Source organism: Pinus tabuliformis, chromosome 4_1 (genome assembly GCF_031772625.1).
Source record: "Pinus tabuliformis cultivar Carrire ecotype Pingquan chromosome 4_1, CPIR1, whole genome shotgun sequence".
NCBI lineage: Eukaryota > Viridiplantae > Streptophyta > Pinopsida > Pinales > Pinaceae > Pinus > Pinus tabuliformis.
Window position 1 is genome coordinate 203,711,514 of NC_142303.1, and position 20,308 is coordinate 203,731,821.

Genomic DNA, 20,308 nt, shown 5'->3' on the forward strand with positions numbered 1-20,308 from the left:
GACTTGGCATACTCAGTTAGTGTGTTGAGCCAATTCATGTCGAAACCGCGTGAAAGTCACTCGACAACAGCAAAAGGCGTGTTGAGGTATCTTTGTGGTACTGTTCATTTTGGTATTTTATACACTGATGTATCTGATGTTACTCTAGCAGGTTTTTCAGACTCAGACTGGGCAGGTAACCTAGATGATCGGAGGTCCATCACAGGTTATGCATTCAACATAGGTTCCGGGGTCATAGCATGGAGCAGCAAGAAACAGAGTACTGTAGCTTTGTCGTCATGTGAAGCTGAGTATAAAGCATTGTGTGCAACAACATGTGAAGCGATCTGGTTGAGGAGACTTCTCAAAGATGCAGGGAAAGAACAGAAGCAACCCACTTCTATCAAAAGCGACAACCAGAGCACCATCAAATTAGCATACAATCCAGTGTTTCACAAAAACACCAAACATATGGACACTCAGTTCCATTTTGTTAGAGAGAAAATACAGTCAAAAGAAATAGCTGTTGAATATTGTAAAACTTGTGACAATGTGGCAAATATTTTTACAAAGCCTCTTGCACGAGTGAAATTTGAATTGTTTAGAAAGATGCTAGGAGTCCAGGAGAACCCTTTCTCCATTAAGGGGGGGAGTTGAGAATAATTAATATTATTTTGATATTAATGGAAAAAATAGTTACATTGTTGTAACTTTCTCCCTAGTTTAGGGTTAGTTCCTATAGTTATGGGGTTTGGGTGCAACTTCCTATTTCCTAGTATTGTATTTAATGATGTAATCTTTGATTGATTAGCGAATAGAGTGGACGAAAGTGATCTCTCAAGTTTTATGAGTGTAGTCCCCAAGTGCAGGCCACACCTGAGAGCTACATCTCTTTCTTTTCAATTCTGTTCACATTTTATCTAATCATTCCACAATCCAAACGCCTCAAAATTTTTTTAAGTGTATTGAGTCTATATACACTTTAAAAACTCAGTTTAATTCGGGGAAAAACTTCAAAAGATAGAATAATTTAAAAAGGAAACACTTTTTAAAATTAGAACACATGAAAGGAATTGAAGGTAAGTCGACTTTCAATCCAGGTGGCACGGAAGAAAAGGACATTGAGCCTGCCATTTTCTTCAAATGCACAGCGTAAAACATGTGATGCTACCTACCTCCACGGGATAATTATGATATGCTCTTTTTGTCGTGGTCTTCTCGGTCTTTTCTGCTCTCAGCGGGCTATAGCATTCTTTCTATAAAGTTTCCACTTCTTTTACTTTCCATTACACATTTCCTCATACTCAGATTCATGACCATATCATTCATATGAATATGGATAGCAGGCAATCAGAGGAAGAGGAAGCCTGCAACGTCACTCGGCCAGGAGGAGCAGGAATATCATTACGTATGCTCAATCTCAATAAAACCCCTCATCTTTTTCGTTTGGTCATTCATTGAATTAAGTAATGGCTGATCATTGTGTTCATTGATTGAATAAATTCGAATTATTGCAGCTGTTAGCAGCGTGGAATATTGCCAGAAAAGTGCCTGTGTTGCTCATGATATCTCTGCTGATGAACAAGATCTGATAAATAGACTTCACAATCTTCTGGGTGACAGGTATGTCACGATTCATACATACAATTTCTGTGTTTTATTGAATCATATAATTTGAATCATAGGGATATTGTATAGCAGGTGGGCACTGATTGCGGGGCGCCTTCCATGGAGAAGAAGAGAGGAGGTTGAGAATTACTGTAAAATGAGATACACAGCCACTACCTCTTCTTCACGCTCTTGAATCTCATTTTGTCTCGCCAGGTCATGGAGTGTGAACCAACGATTGTAATCAGATTTTTTAAGTTTATCTCCGCTTGAAAATACGTGTGGATATTTGTTTGTTTGTTTTGTCAAAACCAAGTATATATGAAATAAAATTTGATGGTTTTATCAATTTAACTCTTAAAATTTGATCGTTTTATCAATTTAACTCTCTATTATTATCTATAATTTTTTTTATAGAATCATATATCTATTTATTTCACCCTGTAAACCATGAATATAGTCGCTATATAACTTTTCTCCTCATATTCAAGTGTTCACATCTGGATTATTAGGACAACTTTCACCCTCTTACGCTATAATAAGTGCTGAAAATGTCTATAACGTAGGCCAGCATCAACCACAATGCTTAAAATATGAAAACATGCACTCAAGGCACAAAAAAATATTAGCACTTTACACAAATATTTTAGGGTAATTCCGTCAATGTGCACCAAAGGCTGAGTTAATGTGATTCATGTTTCACCTAGTTTTTATAAAAATTATGTTTTAAAATATTAAGATGGAGATATATTCGATAAACTAACTTGAATTTTGTAGATGTATGGGTGTTGGTGTTTTATTTGTGAAAAGTATTCGCATATTTTTCAAGTTTTTGTTATAAAATATTTTTTTTTCAAAAAAAAATGATATTATTTTATAAAAGTTTGAAATATTTTTACAATGGTTTGTTATATTGGAAACCAGATCAAATAGGATACATATAAAATATATACAAAAGGTTTATTAACCAAGATTTTATTATGCACATTATGTCACATGCGAAGTCCAAGTGATGCCATAAGTTAACTAAAATTATCAATAAGACATGGAAATATTTTCATGTTCCACCCTAGTAGGATTTCTCTATCTTTCTTTATTTGATCAATAAGTCTCAGTCTTTAGTTATTTCATAAGTCCCTAATCCAACTTAGCTAAAGATTAAGGTGAATGTCATTGCATTCCAATTGGCCAAAAGGTCCACTACATTATTTGTTACAAGGAATAATGACTCTAATCATATGGATGAAGTCGTTAATACTTATGATGTATATTTTTGCAATCTTCAACTATGGAATTTTTTTTCTAGAGAAGATTCATTGATCAAATTCTTTATTCTTGAGATGACTAGATTAGAATCACTCTCTACAATCAGCCTAGAGAATCCTTGTGAGGTTGTGATAACAAGGCCAATCTCTAGAGCCACAAATTAGGCTACATTGTTACTTGAATGCTGTATACTATTTACTAATAGAAACATTGGTTATCCATAGTTGTCATAGAAGATTCCTCCAACACTAGCAAAACTTGGATTTCCTTGAGATGCCCCATTAAAATTAAGTTTAAGGAAAATAATGGGAGGAGGGCTCAAGAGGAAGGACTAGAAGATGGGCTTCTAGGAAGTAAAGGATCAATAGAAGGAGACAAAAAAAAACTAGAGATTATGCAAACTGGTAGCATCCAATCTTTTAGCTCCTAATCTAATGGTAACCAAGGGTAGAGTAGTACTATTTCAAGGACACTCTATAATGATTTTTCCTAATGATGATTGGTTATCAAATATGACTTTTATCCTCTCATTCCATATGTTCCATAGCAAAAACCCTGGAATGAGGACCCAATCTTGATTGACAATATGATTATTTGTCATACAAGGTTTCCAAAACTTATATCATTTCTATTATTCCATTCCTATTCTCGTATAATTGTTGAAATAAGTTAAAGAGTGAAGACCATAGAGATTTAGAGAAAAAACATGTATTGAGAAAATGCTTCATGTCCTCTACATTCAATCTACATATAAAATAGAGGGAAGGGTCTTTGAACCCTTTGCAAATTATTTTATCCCATAAAGGGGCTCTTTTATGTACTAATAATAGAATAAAATAGGAATATTTGGGCCATAAGTTTTGAGCCCAAACTTGTTTCCAGATCATATGATGAGGAAGATTGGTGTGACTTGCAACTAGTTGATATGCCTTCCTTATTGTGAGCATACCCTTCTGGTTATAACCCCATTGGAGTTGTCCTATACGTCAAAGAGTGTGATCTTTAGTTTTTGACATTTTTCCAAATGTGGCTAGATTAGCTTGATCAAAAGTTTAAGGCCAACATTCCTCATTTTCCCGTTCTCTCCATGAGGTGCAAATCCTAGTCTAGTTTCAATAATCTGCAACTATCAAGAGACCTATAGATTTCATAAGCTCTTCTATAGTAAGAAATTATACCTTACCGCCAATATTTGGATATTGCTGCCATGAGTTCATCCAAAAAAATACATCCTTTCCCTCTTATACTTCCCAGAAACAATGTTGTTGTACAATAAATTTATTAGTGCTTGTCAAATTCCATATTGAAGATCCTTAAATAGTGTTTTTAGATCTCAATTATTGTTTCCATGATTGAGAGGGGTTGTATTTCATACTCCAAACCTATCTCCATAACTCCTCGTCACCTTGGATCTACCTCCACCATAGTTTTTTCCTAAAGCATTAATTAGAATTTATAGATCACAAAGACCAAAACCTCCCCCCATTTTGGGAAGACATCATTTATCATAGGATATAAGGGCCCATTTTATGTTGTATCAAGAACAAATAAGAATGGAAAGAGAGGTCCACATTGTTGAACTCCACATGAAGGCTTGAATGTTAAAGAAGGAGATCCATTGAGCATCATTGAGAAGAAAGGGGTTGCAACTAGAGCTCCTACCAAGCTAATCCAACTGCTTGAAAAGCCAAAGGTTGTGAGAACATTAAAGAGTTAAGCCCAACTAAGTCTGTCTAAAGCCTTAGATAGGTCAAGCTTAGTTATAATTCCAAATTTTCTATATTTTCCAATGAGTTGAGGCCCTCATGGGCTACTACTATTCCATCCTAAATCTATCAACCTTCCACATAGTAAATTTTCTTCATTAAAATTGGATTTGGCAGGAGCAACTTTAGATGATTTACAATTACTTTCGAAATAATCTTATATATCGAATTTCATAAGGCTATTGTTTTGAAGCTATCAAGATAGCAAACCTTATCATACTTGGGTGCTAGTGTTAATAGAGTGTTATTCAAGGATTGAAATAAAGAGAAGGTATTATGAAATTCCTCCACAAATCCATTAATTTCTTCTCTAAGGAAGTGTCAATAAGCCTCGAAAAAATATGTGGTGAACCCATCTAGACCTAGCTCTGTGTTTGTTAGCATGGGCATTACCACCTCTTTGTCTTTGGCATAAGATGCCTCTCGTACTAAGGAAACATTATGATTTGGTTGAACCAAAACATTGGGATTTTTTCCCAGACCTTCTAGATTTGTCTCCATTGTCTTTGGTCAACAAAAAGAGATCCATAAAATCTGTCTAGTTCTTGCTCCATCTTTGTGTGCTCTGTGAGTTTTCTTCCTACTTCATATTTGAGCAAAATGATCTTGTTATGATGTCCATGTTTGATCATCAATTTATGAAAAAAGTTGTGTTCTTCTCCTCTTCTTGAAGCCAAAGGATTCTTTTTTTTTTTCCTCCATAATATTTCCTCCCATTGCCTTTTGTCCTCTATTTTTGTGTGCAGTTATTCTTTTACATGCATATCCTAAATTATTCTCACCATAATTATTTGTTGTTTAACCTATTGCACCTATACATTTAACTCTTTTTTTGCTCGGAAAATATTTCCAAAATCCTCTTTTCTCCATTCTTTTATTTCCTACATAAGAATCTTGAATTTTTTTTTAAATTTGACCATATTGGACTGATCCTGGACTTGAATATCTTCCCACCATATTGTTTCCTTCTCAAGGAAGGATGGATCCCGAAGGAAAAAAATATTAAAATATGAAAGAACTATTTTTAGGGACAACTTTGATATATATTTCTAAAAACATTGGTGAGTGATCTGGACCTATACAACAAAAAATAGATGCTTCCAAGTAAAAATAAAATTATAAGAGAGATTCCAAGACTAAAAATCTATATAATAACAAGGCCATTTAATTATTATGACCAAGGAGATTGTTCTATATGAATACTTCATTAACTATTTCTACATCGACCAACTACATTTTCTGCAACAACTATTTGAATTATTGGGAGTCTATCTCTAGGAAGAAAATACCTCCCTTTTTTTCCTCCAATGATATTAGCATATTGAAGTCTCCTCTTAGAATCCATAGCTTATCTTAGTGAATCTCTCTAATGCTATCCAACTTTATAAGAAACATTTCCATTTCATTCACAATATTGGCCCATAGACTTTTGTTATGCATTTTATTTCTTTTGATACTAAGTAGTGGAATCCAGCACATATTATCATTGGGGCAACCATAAAATATGTAAATTCCACTTCATTTGGATTCCAATAATATATTCAACCCCCTTAATTTTGATGCAGCATCTACTGCTAGGGTTTGACATCCTCTCCAACAAGAAGAGACTATTGAGTCAACTTTAAGACTCTCACATTTAGTCTCTTATAATATTACTATCGTAAGGAGTTCCTTACAAATTATTTTTTTGAGAAGCCTTTGCTTTCCTTGGTATTTAAGGACTCTTATAGTCCATGAAATATATTCATTGGGAAGAATGTTGCGAAAAGGAAAACACCTCTCTTAAGAGAGCTACCTGTTCGGAATTCATAAGTGCATCCCAACTACTTGTTCGGAATTCACAAGTGCATCCCCATCTCGTGTATTAATTTTTTTTTATGTCCTTCCTCTCTTTCTGTCTACCTTTGCATGCTTGCGAGTATACTTGAATATTTGTGTTTGGATGCCAAGATTTTTTGGGGATGAGCTTGCTCTGTTCAAAGTCAAATTTTTTTTTTTACTTGTAGATATGTATTTCTATACAATTTTTTTGCTAATCTAGTAAAGTTTCTAAGTCCCTACATATTCACTCTTTAATGACATCTAAGAGTGTGATTTAATCCATATTCATGTCCTATAACGCATTAACATTCCCATTTCCTTGTAGTATGGTTTATCAATTTCCTCTATTGTTGCTTTCATTGTGGATTCATCTATCACTTTTCACTTATGAGCTTCCACCTCTAATTTTTCATTGCCCTTCTCTTGATTTTTTTCTTGAGGATGCAATTGATTTGAAATTTTTTGCTCCTCTGTAGTCAATGCCTCATAATATATTTTGGATTGAAGGGACAACTTTGGTGTTGTCACATTTTGTTCTCAAGGGCGTGTTTTGATGAAGCTAGACTCTCTAAAAACTCTCATGAGCCAATTTCAGCTAATTTTTTTGTTGTTTCTATGAGATTCAGGGTAAAATATTTGAAGAGATGGTCATATTTATGGCACACACAGAAACGAGACAATACATTCTCATAATATAAAGGTGTTTTCTAAACATCAACATGATAGGATATTTCAATTGATTTTGGCAATGGCCAGGAGATATTCATATACATACATATCCTTGCATATGGGGTGCATCTTCTTCACAAAATCTCGAATCACATTTCCAATACTTTCTAAGATTTCCTCGTCCCAAAATTATTTTTGTAAATAAAATAGGTGAATCCAATCTAGGGCTCCTTCCGTTTCCAAGTTGTACCTTCTTTCAAAAATTTCTTGAATAACCCCACATTATTAAAAATATATAGGTGGTTTTAGAATACCTTGTTTCTACCTTACCAATTTGCAAAAAAATCATAAAGAAACCCTTTTCTGTTAACTCAACATCAATGGGTCCCTTAGCTACCATTCTTTTGGATCCTTCTTACCAATGCTCTTTTCATTGGGAAAATGCCAATGAACATGCATATTAGGGCATGATCCTTCATCTGTTGGATGTGGCCCTCAATTTTGTCCAATTTTAGTTTCTATTTCGGATCCTTGATAACCTTAGGGAGGCATCTCCCTTGCATATAGTTTTGCCAATTCACCCTAGTGGAGGATCATTTATACTTCTATTTGCACAACTTAGTCTCATAGTTGATTGATGGGGTACATGCATCTGATGCCAAACCAATGTGGTAGCAAATTAATCAATCTTTTAGTATAATGTGAGATAATTTTTAACAAAAAAATTATTAACTCAATATATCTCTTCTAAAAGAATTTGTCTTTTCAATTATTTGATTTTATGATAAAAGTTGATTAATAATACAAATAAAATTTAAAATATAAAATAACAATATAATAAATAAATAAATATACATGAAAAAATTAACAAAGTTATTTAAAAACCAAACTATAATTTTTATTTTAATGAATTTTTAATTTAACATGTTAAATAAGCAAACAAACTCAAAATATTTATTATTATAACAATAAACATAGCTAGATTAAATGCGTTTTCAAAAGGAAAATACTCACAAATTAATCAGGATGAAAAGCAACAAATTAGGGTATTCTTAAATGTAACTTAGACTGAAACGTACAATAGGAACTTGCAGTACACAGTCCTCCTTCCACATCCTTTTTTCTTAAAAAACAATCTTTAGAATGTGTTCAATAATATGTAAACAGAACATGATTCTTCACCTCCACTGTCCATATGTTGTTTCACCCTTCCGAGTCCCAATTGTAAACTAGAAACTTTTTTAAGTATTCCATGTTTATACACAGACTTTATGAATAAAAGGGGTTTTATACATTCCATGAGTATTCATTGAGGATTGACTTTATGAAGTTAAATTGGTCTCTTATATTATGATAGCTAAGGTTTATTCATTGTGCATAGCCTCTTAAGAACACACTAGTTATGTTTGAGTCCTCGAGAAAGGTGGCCAACTCCCTATGGGTGATTCTTGTGATTTGTAAGATTTAATGCTTCTTCTTTAATTATTAGGTTTTCAAGAATTTAGGTCTTTCCCAATGATCTTTTGGTTTTTTCGTTGTTATAGGTTATTTGATGTTATGCATTTTCTCATAACAATTATATCTATATATATATATAAATTTTTATTTGAAATTATATATAAACAAAATTATTTAGAAATTAAATTATAATTTTTTGTTCTAATGGAATTTGAATTTATTATTTTTAGGAAAACAACAAATTTAGAATTTTTCATTTATTAATCTATTGCATGTTAATCAAATATAACAAAAAACAAAATTCGATTGAATACACATTCAATAAAAGAAGATTCACTAGTTAGTCATAATGAAAAACAACAAACAAAAAGTAAATATAGAATTAGTGCATATATTGGCTCAGTAGGAACATTCAATTTGGATTAAGTAAATTTTTGTTCTAATGAAATCTTGAATTTATCATGTTTATCCAAGCAAACAAAAAACTAACTATTCATTTATTAATGTATTTCATGTTAGTAAAATACAACAACAAACCTAACTATATTAAATACACATTCAATAATAAAATACTAAGATATTAGCCATGTTGAAAAACAACAAACAAATTACAATGTGTATATTGGCTCAATAAGAACATGCAATGTACAATCCTCCTTCCATGTCCTTTCTTACAAAACAATGTTTAGATTATATTAAAATCATAAGTACATAGGGAGGGTCAAAGAAAAAGTTATAATACATGGTTCTTCATGTTGCTTCTTTGCTATCCACATATTCTTTCACCATTTAAAATCCCATTTACAAAACAACAAAATTTGAAATATTACATTAGCATTAGCATCTATTGACTTAATGAAGTCAAACTTGTCTCTTATATTGTCATAACTAGGTATTATTCTCTATGCATATCCTATTGATAATACTTTACTACCTTTAAGTCCTCTACAAAGGTTACCAACAACTTGAGGGTGGTTTTTATAACTTGCAATACTTCTTTCTTCTTCTGCATATTATATTCACACAATAAATCCATGAGGCCACTACATGACAACTGACCATTCTTAATCTAAAACAATGGGATCTCGTGTGGTTCAACTATTTCTAAGGCTTTCACCAAGTGTTCATCATGGTCATGTGACAAAGAGTCCACGTCTTTGAATGCATCTTGGAGAGTCAAATTGACATCTCTCATGATGGAGGATCTTGAAGATTATTTGGTTGAGTGGGCATTTATTATTTGGAGTACAATTATATGTGTATTGTTAGTATGCAATCTTATCCATATGTTGTTTTTCATATTCTAGATTAGACACTTGTTCTTCCAATCATAGCTTCACTATTTTCATTGTAATTGATGACTCTTTTCACATATAAACATGAAAATAATAACCATGAATCAAATGTGCTAACTAATATTCCTACATGTGAATGAAATCAATGAATTTAGTTAGGTTTTCCTTTCTTTTGTAATATTTTGACTAGTTCTCCAATCTTCCAATGTGTTATTTAAGCTCTATGTTTTCTTCTATAATTTGAAGAAGGTCCCTTATATTTCATAAGTGGAAAAAATCATAAATATGGCTAAAAGCTACTAGAGTAGAAAGATGATTATCCATAATTATGGACTATGTGGTTACAACCATTATCTGAGAGTATTTTTTTCATTCATTTCTATTTTTTATTATATATGTCATTTTATTTTTATTTATATTGAAAGTTTTTCATAATAGTGGAAGGGTCATCGTTATCACAACATTTAGGTATATTCTTGAGGAATTCCGCTAACCATTACGATTTTTTCTCGGAAATAGTTCCTCCTCCAACAATTATCAACTAGGCCTCTAAACCCTGTTGGTTCTAGATTTAATGTTCATAAATACCTAGTTTTAATGCAACACTTGACTTAATTATAGTGTATGGGATTTCGGGAACTAAATTATTTATTAACATTAATTTTATCTAGGTTACTATAACCCATGTTACTATCCATATCTCATAGGTTAATATCATATGCATGGATTCTAAGACTAAAACCTTTCAATATTTTCTTGGTTGGAGCTGTGTCTTGCTTTCTAATGTAGATTGAGTGATCATCCTTAGAAAATATGCAAGAATCCTTCTTTAGGCATCCTTGATGGTAGTAAGGATAGTATAAGCCTATCTATTTTAAATTGTATTAAAGCTTAACTTGGGGGTCATGAACCTTGAAGCCTCCAAAAATTAGCTTAAAAGAATTCCATTTTATTAGCTTCCACCAATCCTCCAAACAAATTGACAAGTGTAAAAGTGCTTATGTTGAGCAGATACAAGGAAGAAATCCCTTTTTTGTTCCTTCAAGTTTATGTTTAATCCAAACTTAGAAATATTATATGTAATATCCATGTGAAATAAACAATTAGAGACAGGGGGAAGGAGGACATATGGAGCTAAGAGCCATCCAATGCCTCATACTAATCAAGGCTATGGATTGAATTTCTTATAAGGATTCTTCTAAAAATATCATAAAAGGCTTGTCAAGCACACATTCATAAAGAAAGGCCAAAAAAATTATCACACAAATGCTTGGAATGCTCTAAATACCCATATTTCTGTAGGTTCTACCAGTGAACTATATTATGAACCGAGATCTACAAATAGCATAAGGATAAAAATAACAACTCATTGCATGACATGAGAATAATGAAGTGTTGATGAATAATGAATAATAAAAGATCCATATACAAATGAATCTCCTTTCTTTAAAATAAGAGAAAAAGTGAGAATGACATCTTTTGCATTATCACTAATATGTTGTCTTGATGGAAACTTGCTTAAAAAAGATGTAATTGATGTCAAGATGGTAATAATATGGTGGTCATGGAACTAATACAACTATTAGGAATATTGGTATAGATGGTACATAAGACATGGACAAAGAAATGGCAGTTTAAATATAGATGGATGACAAATATAATGTTTGAGAAACTTGGGAAGAAGGGTCGCGTACATACAAAACTCTTGTTAGTACAAGTAGTGTATATAATATGAACCATGGAAAACCAGTTACCGGGGATCATTACCATGGTATTTTCCCATAGTAATTGGGGCAAAAATGTTTATTTGATCCCATCAACAAATACTAATGATATTACCAAAGTATTTACCTAAGGTATTGGCTAAGGAAAAAAATATATAAGGAGATGGATATCAAGGTGTTAAGTGTGCAAATAAGGGCTTATTCATGTGTAATCTAATCTGGAATAGGTGTACACCAGGAAGCAAGGATATGGATGAGATATGATAAATGTGAAAATGTACTGAAGATTAATGAATGCACTTGCTTGATCTGTTTATACTTGTAGATAACAATGATATATTTGTGGTTATAATGATGTTGTCATATGAATGTATAATAGTGAAGTTTGTGAAATGTGAGTTGTGTTTGCAGTGAATGTATGCTTCAGTGATTTCATATTCGTACACATGTTTTCTTTTGGATATCCATATACATATGCAAATTTTTTCTGTTGAGTTGTGTATATATTCTGAGATTTTTTTTCACATTATGCCACATGTGAGGTCAAAGTGAAGTAAAAAAGCCATAAGTTAACTAAAACCATCATGAGAACGTCGAAATATTTTCATGTTCCACCTCATAAAGATTTCTCTATCTTATTATGCCACTTGTGAAGCTAAACTGAAGTACAAAAGCCAGAAGTTAACTAAAACCATCAAGAGGACGTGGAAATATTTTCATGTTCCACCCCACCAACATTTCTCTAACTTTCTATATTTGATAAATAAGTCCAACTCTTTAGTCATTTCATAAGTCATTGTTCCAAATTCACTAAAGATTAAGGTGAATTTCATTGCATCCCAATTGGCCAAAACGTCTAGTACTTTATTTCCTATCCTCTTGATCTTAGAGGGAATAATGTGTGGAATCATATGGATCACGTGGTTAATACTTATGATATATATTTTTCCAATCTCCAACTGTGGAATTTTTTTCTAGAGAAGCTTCATTTATCAATTTCTTTACTCTTGAGATGACTAGCTTAGAGTCACTCTCTACAATCAGCCTTGAGAATCCTTGTGACTTTGTGATAACAAGGCCAATATCTAGAGCCACAAATTAGGCTATATTGTTACTTGAATGTCGTAAACTATCTACTAATATCAACATTGGTTACTCATAGTTGGTTACCCATAGTTGTCACAGAAGATTCCTCCAACACTAGCAAAATCTAGATTTCCTTTAGCTGCCCCATTAAAATTAAGTTTAAGGAAAATATGGGGAGGAGGGCTCGAGGAAGCAGAAGGAATAGAAGATGGGCTTCTAGGAAGTAAAGGACAATACAAGGAGACAAAATAAACTACCTTTTGTGCAAACTGGTCACATGCAATCTCTTAACTCCTAATCTAACGATGACCAAGGGTAGAGTAGTACTATTTCAAGGACACTCTATAATTATTTCCCACGTTACCTCCCTATTGATGATTGGTTATTAAATATTCTTTTTTGCTTCTCCTTCCATATGTTCCATAGCAAAAATCCATGAATGAGGGCCCAAGCTTGATTGACAATATGATTCTTTGTCATACAATGTCTCCAAACCTTCTATCATTTCTATTATTCCATTCATATTCTCGTATGATTGTTGAAATAACTTAAAGAGTTAAGACCATAGAGCTTTAGAAAAAGAAATGTATTAGACAAATGCCCCATGTCCTCTACATTCAATCTACATATAAAATAGAGGGAAGGGTCTTTGAACCCTCTGCAAATTATTTTATCCCATGAAGGTACTCTTTTATGTACTAGCAATAAAAGAAAATAGGAAACTTTGGGCCATAATCTTTGAGCCCAAACTTGTTTCCAGATGATGAGGAATATTGGTGTGACTTGCAACTAGTTGATATGCCTTTTTTATTGTGAACATACTGTTGGAGAGGTAAATCCCCTCTGCAGACAGAGGCGATCCCACTAGCCCAAAATGGGTCTAGCAACAATCAATTCACGCTACCATGCAAGTTCCTAGTTGCAAACTGAAAGTGGATTATGAGAACCAACCTGGAGTCCAACGCTAGTGTCGTAGAAGAGTTGATACTCCCGTTCCCTTGCTCCGGCAGGTCACGATCCTCACGATCTCCGCGAATGGATACCTGCACATGCAAAGAACGAAGCGAATACAAGCATAAAATCCACTAAATACAACTATATATCAGTCAGAAAGGATATAGATCAAACATTATCATAGCGAACAATAAGATCGGAACCATAATGATAGTCGTTCATTAATGAATAATCAACAGAGAAAGATACAACCAAAGTTCTGACGTTGAATTTCTCCTCTGGCTGGGCGAGTAGCTATACATGTCTTGCAATAGACCTTCTATCTCTCAGACTTCCGGAAGCATAACCTCCCTATGCTCCAAGACTCTTACTATCACTCAAAACAAGCGTTATCGCAACTAGCATCACTCCAAAAACTCCCCCCTGTCAAATGCATGAGGACAGACTTTTATAGATGGAGAAGGGGAGGAAGATACAATGCATCAAGACACCCATTATGGATTGGCATTATCTCCAAAAAGCCACTGTGGATAGATGTAAGGGATAGATGATGACTCTCGACATCTAGAAGATTGGCTTTATCCTCAAAAGACTTCATGACTTGAAGGGAAAAAACATCCGGGCGCGCGTTTGTTAAAAATCGTTTCCAAACTCGGTTAGCGCGGGTGTTACTCTAAGACAGAGCGCCAATGGGCGTGCCTTCTTTTGAGGATCTCCCTCATTGGTGCGGGTAGTACACTGTGGACCCGCGCTAATGGAAAAAGGGCACTTTTCAGGGATATTTTGCAGGAGGTGTCTTCAGGGCACATGAAGTCCATACTTAGGGGAACATAATGCAAGTGTTTTTAAGTTATGTCACTGCTCACAGGTCCCGGAATGAGTCCTCCAAAGTACGGGAAAGGGGTAACAGGGACAGTGACCAATGGTGACAAATTACTGTGTAACAGATGCCCCCTAAAGCATGAGGCCCGAGAGAGAGAGAGGGGTGAAATGCTTTACAAGAACACGTGTAGCTGTCGCCGAGAATCTGCATCGAGAGATACAACTGATAGCTCAAGTACATGATATATGTGGTATGGTCGCAGCCATCCATAAGAGAGTACATAATAATCTAGATCCATAGTATAGGCGCAGCCATCTGGTTAGGATCAATGAATAGACTCAGGTATGGTCGCAGCCATCCAGTGAATGAGTCATGTAACAAGAATCACGCCTGGATTACAACAGACAAAATCCAGGGTCTTGCGCTCCATCTCGACCCGAACAAAAGTACAAGTTCAAGCATGCGAATATATGAGCTGAAGTCGAACATGCATGAACATCGTCTGATTACCAGTCAATAATGAAAATTGTTAACAGACGCGAGAGGTACCACCAATAATGACAATGGCCCTCAAGGTACTATAGGTACAATCTACGGCGTGCGAATTAGTGATCTGGCGTCGAACACCCGTAGAATCATTCGATCGGAGGCCAATGATGAAAACCTCACGTCGAACACGAAGAACCTGCCATTGAGGCATGCAGGCTCCAAGGCACCGGAAGGGAGTCCCTAGATCAGCTTCCTGGATAATGAGCTGAAGTCGACAGGAAGTGACCTTGATCGAAGGTGGGCCATGATGTTTCCCACATCATCGACACGAGACAGAGAGATAATGTTGTGAATCAGGATTATGTGAGCTATCAGAGGGAGGTTGTTTTTCTGCAGAGGTCAACTTCTCTTGAACATATCGGCGGCACGATAGTGGAATTGGCAGTATTTGACATCAATGGATCAGAGGTCATGGTGACGAGGCAATGAGCAGATGAGAGGTCAAACAGGATTATCCAAATCCACGGAGGCAAGTGAAAAATGAGATGAGATATCCCCACCCAGACACGAAAGCAGACAAGTGCCATGTTCAAGAGCGACATACTGCCGACACGACAATAATTATGGTTCCATTTTTCCCCCGCCATTTCTGGCGAGTACCCCAATTATTTTTAACAAGCTTGATGGGGATAGCATATGCTTGTGGTGTGTCATTTCGACAGAATCCGATGTCATCAGGTTTTAACGAGTCTGACAAAGGAAGAACTCGGCGCCTTTTCATGTTTAGAGAGTTCGAAAAGACAGCAAAAAAGGAAACTCCAAGGGTGTCCTTTTTCGTAGAGTTATGTCTCGCGAGCCCGAAAAAGTATAAAACAATACTCGAAAGAACCGCCCGACCATTACGATCGAGGAGTACTTTTCATAAGTAGTGATTTCGACCTGAAAAAGTAAAAAAGCGATCAGAATCATGTTGTTTCGTAACCATTAACGAGTCTGAAACGACAAAAGCCCGGTAATCTTTTTATGTTTTAACGGTCAACAAAAAGAACTTAAAACGACCGCCTCTTATTTACTTTTAACGAGTCAAGAGGGAAAACTCAGCAATCTTTTCGTCTTTAAATGGTCGGAAAAGAGCTGAAAGAATACCTCCATTTTTATTTTCTTTAACGAGTCAAAAAGGAAAAATACTCGGCAATCTTTTCATATTTTCCGAGTCAGAAAAGAGCGTAAAGGCGACTTGTCCTGAAGGAACGAGTGGTATAAAGGGTAGCAACTGGTTCCGGCAATGGTGGAACTACTCAAAACATGTAATGGTCAAGAGGTCGGCTAATAAAACCACTCGTCGCTGCGGTTCCTCAGGAAAGGATAAACAACCAAGTGAGAGCATATGATCGGCCAAAGAGATGGTGGCGATGGAATGAAACAACCAAGGCTCATCTAACAGAATTTAGCGGATAAAAGGCAATCACGAGATGTAGATCAGGTATGGGTTCATTTTTACACAAGCTTGAACCATGAAGAACTCTGCTTGGATTCGGTTTCATGTTTACACAAGCTTGAAACGAAAAACTATGCTTGTTATAAGTTCGCATGCCCCCAGCATGATAACGCAAATCGAGGTACATGCCCCCCAAGCTTCATTGCATTCAACGAGGTGGATGGAATGAAGGTTCACTCTCGAGATCTGTGAAAGACTCGACTTGTATTTTATGAGATCTTAATCAAAAGACTCGATTTGGAAAGGGAGTTGTTTCATTTTTTAAGGAGCTTGACATAGGACAATGAACTATGCTCCGACCAAACCTAGTTTCATTTTTTAAGGAGCTTGACACAGGAAAGGAACTATGCTCCAACCGAACTTCATCATAATGAACAGGAAATCGAGTCTTCCAAGAGTGCCACTCCCGGTGGAAGGATAACATCTCGGAAGTCAGGACCCAATGCCCCCAGGACACTATGCACGATGGCGGCATCACTGGATCCAGGCACGGGATAAGTGGCCACGTAGTTGATCTGTGGTGGGGCAGATGCAACTGGTGGATGAAAACCAGGAGGGGATGACGACTGCGCAGGAGGGACCCGTGGACGAACGAATGATAATTGATCGATAGTCACAAGTCTTCCATGTTTTGCCTCCCAAAGGAATAGGGAACTTTGGAAGGATCCCTAATGGTTGAGTAGTTCCTCCGTCAAAAGCGGTCAGATTCGGGGCGACTGGCACAAGTTGTGGGGAACCCAAAGCTTGCTAAGTAGTGGCAGGCATAGGACTGACAGATGCACCCTCATCCAAAACAGTGCCAGGTATCGCCTTATTATAGGCATGTACCGTAACCCAGAAAGGCACATGGGATGGAAGGCAGGGGGTGGTCAAACGACTCCAGTGGAAGGAAACGACTGAACTACTTGGTGGGGGAATCGTATGATTGCCCCCCTGCTCTAAAGGGACCGAAGTAGGACTCTCGGGAACAGCTGAGATAGGAGAGTCATTTCCGGACTCAGGAGAATCTGAGGAGACGAGAAGAACATGGGAATTATGCTCTTCCGAAACAGAGTGATTGGGTGGTGAACTTGGGTCGACACTCTTTCTGACCAATGGTTGGTCTGGAACAGGCTTGGCAGAGCCAGGTTCAGGAAGAGGAGGCTGGACAAGAGAGGAATCTTGGTCGATCTCTTTGTCAGCAGGGGAGCGATCTGCGGCTGCAGAGAGACGTTGATAACCAATGGGAAGTTGAGGTGAGGGAGCTGTAAGACTTTCCAAGACAACAGAGGCTTTATCCATGAGCGGACAAAGGTGAAGGGGATGATTGCCTTCACAAAGTCTACAAGGGATTCGAAGCTTCCCTTTTCCCTTACCATTTCTGGCTGATAGGGTAGCATCGCCGTGAGCTCCAGAGGACGATGAGGGGCGGACCGGATCACGAGACCATACTTCTAAGACCTTGGGAATGCCAGGACAATCGCGAAGAAGATGGTCCTCCTTTCACAACCTACAAGGAAATTTGACCTTCCGCGGAGTAGCAGAAGGTGGCTCGACTTGAGTTGTACTTTTAACCTCTCGCTTAGGAGTCTTCTTCTTCTTCGTCTTCTTCTTCTTCTTCTTAGCCACCTGGTTACTTGAATCCAAACTTTTGCCAGGCAAAGTAGAAGATGAGGACGCAGAAACAGGCGAAGAAGCGGAGAGGTCTACCTTGGAATCAACATGATGTTGTTCGGGTGGAGGAGACGATGGAACAGGAGTCATCACACTTGGGACTACTGAGGTAAAAAAAAACCATACGGGCAAACCGATGGTTAACCCAGGCAAAGACAAAGTTGCCATATACGGAGCACCGGCATTTCCAAAAGAAGGAAATGGACTAGGGTTTCCATCCGGGGGAACACCTTGGCCGGTTGACTCGGGGGAGGTTGCCATTGAAAACGAGAAAGAACCCTACTCAAGCTAACGTAAACAAGATCTAACCGGGTAAATGTGAATCGTGGCCGAATAAATTTTAAGACGCGAGGACATAACTTGACCTTTTCATTTTTTAAGAGTCGAGAAAAGGACAAAAAGGTGACTCTAGTCTCCTTCGAATGTTTAATGAGCACGAAGTGACAAGACGCTCACTAGCACCTTTTCTTTTAAGGAGTCCGAAAAGGATCAAAAGTGACTACTCTGGAGATTCTAGGCAAAGGGTTTACCAAACAATCCGTAAAACTGCTTATACACCTTGGCAATCAGATGAAAACCAAGGACTTCCCGTACGGCAGTCAATCTTCCCGAATGATGTGCTCAGTGCATTACGGCTTGTAAGGTGGCAGACACGGCTTCCTGTGGATAAAGGATGATAACCTAGTGGGGTCTCCACATATACTCGACGGTACGTGGGAGCACAAATCCGTGCTAGACCACTATCGAGTCACAAAAGGAGGAATCACCCAACCGTAATGTGAAACAATAGTGACTAGGTTTAACGACGCCGGAACACGTCTCTAGCCTAGACCTCTAGAATGTATGCGTTAAGTTCCAATGCGTTGTTAGATTCATTCAGTTCATTTTACAGTTGATCTTTGATTAGGTTTCGATTTTCAGGCCTTACCGTATGTAATATCTCAAAATTTCCTAGATGCAAACTATATGCCAAAATATATCATTTCATTCGATGAATGCTAACTACGAGAGAGTTGAGATCTTTCAATCGAACAAAATGATCATAAAACAAACAATGATAACTCTAATGCAGCTAATGGCAATAAAAGAAACTTTTCTTTAAAGTCATTAATCACTAACAACAAGGAAAAACTTTAATTTCCATTAACTAATATAACGCAAAAGAGATTATTCGTTTTTCTTTTATTGGCAAAATGCACTAAGTAAATCTTGAGAGACACGATAACAGAGAGCAAAAAAACAAATTTCACTTAATGGACACAATCAAGTCTTTGAAAAGAAAGGAAATCCTTCAAACCAAGAAAAACTCCAAAATCTCAATGAGCCATGTGATCTAAGCTCAAAACGAAGCCATATGGAAATCAAGCAAAAAGAACTAAATTGCTCGAATAACCCAAAAACAAGCTTCAACAACCACCAAACAGATGCAAAAGAGTATCCAAAAAAGTTGACTGGATCAAGAGAAGACGGAAATAGAAACTGGCAAACACCCAAAGTATGCAAATGTAATCTATGCACACTTTTCATTCATATCCTGAAAATGAGAATTCTAATTATGCAAGTGTGATCTATGCAAGAGAATTCTCAAACACACGATGATTCTAATGTAATCTAAGAACCAATCAAGTGCAAACCAAGAAAAACGGGTGAGAGTTCAAAAGATCATAAACTAAAAACACTCAAAGGCGATTAACACTCATACACAATTTAGCCCCATGCAAAATTGTGAAAAGATCGAGAGAAACCTCCAAGTAATGATCAAAGGAAATCAAATTAATAATTTGCCAGAAAAAGACTCAAAACCAGTCAAAAAAGACTCTGATACATTTAGATGATTGAACAAAACAGGAAACCCAAGCTTGGGAGGCTGTAAACAAGCAGAATGAACAAGTTCACTGGGTTGGCGCGACTGTCAGGAAGAAAACTGCGCTAATTAAGGATTGGCGCGGTCTGTCAATGTACAACCTGCGCCAACTGGCGCCGGCTTGACCAACAGAAACCAGACAGATCAAATATACAGACAGGCAGACCAAGCATAAAAATCCAGCTCAGAAAACTCATCTAAGCAAGCAAACAAGAGAGATCAAGGTGCACGACAAACTCCAAGCTGTTTGGTTCGTAAACCAACCCGGAGATTGACTGAAGTGGCATTGATCTACTTCGCTAATGCAGAGCAATAGCATTTCGAAGGCTACCTGGCCGTACTTCAGGCTCCATCC

General features: G+C 36.4%; 1 protein-coding gene across 2 annotated transcripts; it reads left to right on the plus strand.

Moving 5' to 3' along the window:
• Positions 1-1,191: 1,191 nt before the first annotated feature.
• On the plus strand, positions 1,192-1,936 carry LOC149174928 (MYB-like transcription factor ETC3). Of its 2 annotated transcripts, none has more exons than XM_089422717.1 (3): positions 1,192-1,387; positions 1,497-1,602; positions 1,678-1,936. In XM_089422717.1, the coding sequence occupies exons 1-3, from the start codon at positions 1,309-1,311 to the stop codon at positions 1,781-1,783; spliced, it is 291 nt and encodes a 96-aa protein (XP_089278843.1). In that variant the 5' UTR covers positions 1,192-1,308; the 3' UTR covers positions 1,784-1,936. The 2 variants fall into 2 exon arrangements, with proteins under 2 accessions (XP_089278843.1, XP_089278844.1); XM_089422718.1 differs by having other exon boundaries at positions 1,195-1,387; positions 1,681-1,936.
• The last annotated feature ends 18,372 nt before the right edge of the window (positions 1,937-20,308 follow it).